The sequence below is a fragment of the Chelmon rostratus genome, chromosome 10, assembly GCF_017976325.1.
Source record: "Chelmon rostratus isolate fCheRos1 chromosome 10, fCheRos1.pri, whole genome shotgun sequence".
Lineage (NCBI taxonomy): Eukaryota > Metazoa > Chordata > Actinopteri > Chaetodontiformes > Chaetodontidae > Chelmon > Chelmon rostratus.
The window spans coordinates 9,572,874-9,577,910 of NC_055667.1; the positions used below are offsets into that span (position 1 = coordinate 9,572,874).

A 5,037-nucleotide genomic window follows, 5' to 3' on the forward strand; every position below is an offset into this window, starting at 1 on the left:
TTCACTCTTGCGTATTAGCAGCTCAAGGCTCATTGAGTGTTTCTCAGAAAACCACTGGATGGGTTGCTGTGTCCCTGGGAACCTGTTCCTGAATGGTCAAAAGACCGAAGCAGGAAACGTCCTTTTTATGAACATCTTGGAAGCTGCAGACAAGTTTTTAAAAGACTGATCAATAGTTCTGAATCAGTCATAAGCTTTCCAGTTCTGTTGTTATAAGTTTTCTATTAGTTTGGAGATGGGGCTGGCCTGGGGCTCAGCGTGGAGGTCTTTGAAGTCTGAATCACATGAATATATTTAGAATGACCTCAATATCTATTTGTATTACAGATTAATGCATCCCTGGAGTGTTTCTAAATTAAGTGCAGTGTATGTTGGTTAGGGATTAAAAAAAACAAGAAGTGGGATTCATATTGTGTGCTTCCATAATTATGCCACTGTTTACTCAGGCCTGTAACACTTAGGGAAATGTTCCTGAGCTACAACGTCATTTTCATTAGCTTTATCTGCGTTGGTTTTCTGTGAGCTGTGACAGCTCACTGCCTCACCTCTTATCAGACCAATGCCCAACCGAGCAAGGGCCATCAGCATTTGAAAGGGCGTGGAAATTAGGCGTGAAATAGACCGCACGGCACGGAAACACAGAGGACAAGTGTGTGCTCAAATCACCTTTACCCGACTCTACCTGACTTCCCTGGGACGGTCCCGCAGAGGGATACAGTATTTATTTATTTCTGCGCAGATCGTGAAACAGCCGCACCAAGCGAAGGAAATACAAGAGCTCACAGTGAAACTGAAAAAATAGATTTCACAGAAACGACGGTACATCCGAATGGAACAAAAATAGAAAAGCAAAGACGAGTAAATGACACGGCTATTTTCGGCAGATGCATTATTGCTCTTACTGAAAGCACGGCGAGGGAGAGAGGCAGAGAGAGGCTGCCGTCTGCGCAGGAGCCGCAACCGTGCGCGCTTTCATCCAGGAGATAGCCGCTTTCTCATTTGCATCGCGAAAACAGCCTTTATTGAATTTTAAAAGCCGTACACCGAGGAAGACGAAGCGCCCTCTTGGATAAATCAGAGCGCATGGGAAGGATGCTGCTCTCACTGGGAGCAGGTGTACTCAGCCAAGCGGAGGCGCAGGGCGCAGAGCAGGAGCGACGCACAACAGCGGCAGGACCACAGCACCTGCTCCAAGGGAAAAGCCCTCATCCCTGCTCGCTGCTTGCTTGAGAATAAAAGGATTTTTTTTTCTTTTCTTGGAAGTTGCATGTGGAAACCAGGAGAGCGTGGGCATGAAACTGATGGACGCGCGGGTCATTTGGAAAATACTGTAGTGACACACACACAAAGCTCTGTTGGCTTCTCACGAGGCTGCTTCATTGAAATCACTCTTGTTCTGATCGAGGGTTTGATCATCTGCAAGGATGCCCGGAGCACTTCTACTAGCGGAGTCGCTCTACATAGCGATGGAGGTGGTGATTGCACTCGCGTCCGTGATCGGGAATGTGATGGTGGTCTGGGCGGTGAAAATTAATAAATCGCTGCGAGATACCACGTTCTGCTTCATCGTGTCCCTGGCTCTGGCGGACATCGCGGTGGGAGCGCTCGTCATCCCGTTGGCCATCACCATCAGCATCGGACTCCAAACTCACTTTTACAGCTGCCTGCTCGTGGCGTGCACGGTGCTGGTGCTAACGCAAAGTTCAATCCTGGCCCTCCTGGCTATCGCAATTGACCGCTATCTCAGGGTCAAGATCCCCACCAGGTAAAGAGGTTTTTCACCACCCACACACTTGTTCTCACTACCTGAGCCACGAGGAAAGGTGGTCGTGATGACGCTGTTTCATCTCCCAGAAAAGCCTCCTCACACACAGCAGACTCCAGCTCCAGAAGACTCCCTGGCGTTGGTGTTTATTTCCTAATGGGTCCTGTTTCACTCCGCAGGATGCATCCATCACGCCTGTCCCTTCATATGCACATAGATCTGCCTCACCAGCACTGACACGACAGCTCACTAGAACATTGCTGATCAACCAGCAGCTTTAATTAGCCCCTCTGTCTTCAAGATTGCTAATATGTTTGGAGGAGCAAATGACAGAATTAGTGCAGTGGGCTTGTCTGAGGTAGAGCCATGTTTTCTGCGTTTCTGGAGAGCACAGAGGAGGTCAGGTCTGCAGGACCACCATGCCAGGCTGAAACAAATGGCTGAGAGGTGGTGCTGAAAGGCTGGAAAGTTAAGCTCAGTAGAAGAGGGGAATTTATTGTCTGAGGATATTGGCAGTGCTTGTTTCAAACTCTAATCTCCTCTCTAAGACTCTGCAAAGGCTTCCAGGCTCATGATAGCAGTGTATCAGGAATTGCAGCTTTTGACTGCCAAGTGTTAAATAATCCAAGATCAATGGTTTCCGCCTCTGCTCTCCCACAGCTTAGATTATATCAAGAGGGAGAATAGTTCCAACAATAAATACAGCATTTTCCAGAAACCAGAATATTTTTAGTTTATGATTGTTGTAACCCTGTGTTTCTTCCATACAGTAAGACAGTGCTGACCCCCCACCCCCCAAATACCCGGTGTTAGATCATCTCTTCTGGGCAGAGCGGCTCCCAGGCTCGCTGTGTAAATAACGATTTTTCTGTGCTTCAGACACAGACTGAACTTAACACATACATCCCTAATCAATACTAATCCAAGACATGGCACCTGTGACAGCCACGCTAAATTGCAGTGTTTTGTTTTGCCTCCGGCTGCACTTAAGCAAAGGCCATGCTCTCGTAATGCTTATATTTCCCTCACCATTATAGCGTCAGTAAATATCAACCATTAGTAATCCAGAAGGGATGAGGCGCTGCTCTATGCACTTTCCAAGCATGATGCTGGATCAGATAACTGCTTTCATCACTTCCTCTGTAGTCAAATATCAGACTGAGTCTTTCTGTGTCATTTCTTAGTCACAGGACAGTAGTGATAAGATGTAAGAGCCTCTGCACCTTTAACTTTCTCTGCCTCCAGCTTCTTATTCATAAAACAACCTGTAAAACCTGATGTAACACTCCAAGTACTGCAGCTTGTGTCCACTGTACCTCTATGATAAATTAGCAGGTAATAGTGAGCCAATTGTCACAACTATAATTCAGTTTTTCCCTGAACAAAAGAAGCATGAAAAGCTGCAGCGCCTTTAAGGGCAAAGGGTTCAGCAGAGACTGTCTTGTTCAAGTGGAAATATGTGCTGCAAGGATCCGTGCGTGAAGTGTCGAGGGACTTTGTGTTTTCAACAATAACACTTTGTTGTGAGTTGTACTTTTTGGCAGTCCAAGGGCACTGCCAAAAATGACAAATGAAAGTAGGTAAGGAAGCATGTATGACCTGACAGTGCTGGGAGAGAAAGTGCTGACACAACTCTGCGTTTGCTCCTGCAGGTACAAGCGGGTGGTGACCCCTCGGCGAGCGGGGCTGGCAGTGGTGATATGCTGGATGGTGGCTTTCGTCGTGGGACTCACACCCATGTTAGGCTGGAACAACCTGAGGCGCCTCCAGCAGAACGGCTCCATCAGCTCCGACCTCATCATCACCTGCCAGTTCGAAAACGTCATCAGCATGGACTACATGGTCTATTTCAACTTTTTCGGCTGGGTGCTGCCGCCGCTGCTGCTCATGCTGGTCATCTACGCGGAGATCTTCTACATGATCCACAAGCAACTCAACAATAAGAAGTTTACCACCAGTCACACAGACCCCAACAAGTACTATGACAAGGAGCTGAATCTGGCTAAATCACTGGCTCTGGTCCTTTTTCTCTTTGCCATCAGCTGGCTCCCACTCCACATCATCAACTGCATCACGCTCTTCTGCCCCGAGTGCCAGAAGCCCATAGTCCTCCTCTACATCGCCATCCTGCTCACTCACGGCAACTCTGCTGTCAACCCAATTGTCTATGCTTTCCGCATTAAGAAGTTCCGCACGGCCTTCAGGAAAATCTGGCAGCAATACTTCTGCTGCAAGGACACACCGGCTCTGGAGATTCAGCCCAGCGACCGGAAAGAGATGCCCAACCCGGAGCCACAGCAGGCGACACCCCCCCAGCCCCCTCAGAACAAAAGCCCAAATTCCGATCCTGTGCAACAGCAGCCGCCTCCCCCTGAGCAGCAACAGGACCAGAGGACCGAACCACCGCAGCAACCCAAAGAACATCCACCCTCACTGGAGCAGAACGCAGTATAAGCCAAGGAACGGAGCTGACTGCCAACTGGGAAGGTAATGATCAGCGCACGAGCATTGGTTCTCTCCTCATTTGAATGTAGTCTAATGAGGGGCATGAAGCGCTACAATGCTACGAGGCGACTTGGATGATAAATCTCAAACACTGGAAGATCATGTATCGTTACTCAGGAGAAGTGGATTTACTTAAAGTTTGGACATAAGAATAAAAAAAGGCAAAAAGGGTACTTATAAAGCTGCAATAATGGAAATTTTTTTCACAGCGACTGTCTATCTTAGTAACAGACTGAAGACATTAAGCTTTAATGTTTTGTTCATTATGGTCAAACAGGTGGTGTGAACATTACAAAATGTGCAATATAAGTTATTGTGGTTGGTCAGTGCCAGATTATCAAATGTCATGACTTGTTTTAGGATCAAAGTTCAAATAGAGTAGGTTCATCTTATTACTGTAATACTGTGTGTGTGTTTAACCTGACAGTGGCTGAAGGATATGAATGTAATAACATTGTAAATAAGGGACTGTAGCAGCGCGGCTGTGAACGCTCATCTCTTCTTCAGGGTCTTAATTGCACAACAGTGGCAGAGTAGCACTATGGGTGAGATTTTTGCAGCAAGGAGGTGTGTGTGTGTGCTGATAGAAGGGTTTTGTAATCCCTTAACGCCTCTTCACTGGAGGTGAGTCCCTGAGTGATCTAGCAGCACTGATCCATTACAGAAGAGATGGACAGGGATAAGAAAAAAACAGCTGGAGGGAACGGGAGGTTTTAACCTTTTTAGAAGCTGCGTGCAGGAGACTCCTGGCTGCAGGATGACAGCTT

At 47.4% G+C, this 5,037-nt stretch overlaps 1 protein-coding gene across 1 annotated transcript; it reads left to right on the forward strand.

Annotated features, from left to right (window-relative positions):
• The first annotated feature begins 1,424 nt into the window (after window positions 1-1,424).
• Window positions 1,425-4,219, forward strand: adora1b (adenosine A1 receptor b). The gene is made up of 2 exons (XM_041946396.1): window positions 1,425-1,765; window positions 3,418-4,219. The coding sequence occupies exons 1-2, from the start codon at window positions 1,425-1,427 to the stop codon at window positions 4,217-4,219; spliced, it is 1,143 nt and encodes a 380-aa protein (XP_041802330.1).
• The last annotated feature ends 818 nt before the right edge of the window (window positions 4,220-5,037 follow it).

Excerpts from the sequence above, each read along its gene's own strand:
- adora1b (XM_041946396.1), top strand. The coding sequence starts at position 1,425 with ATGCCCGGAGCACTTCTACTAGCGGAGTCGCTCTACATAGCGATGGAG. Across the intron at positions 1,766-3,417 it reads AGGGTCAAGATCCCCACCAG|GTACAAGCGGGTGGTGACCC; the intron begins GTAAAGAGGTTT and ends TTGCTCCTGCAG.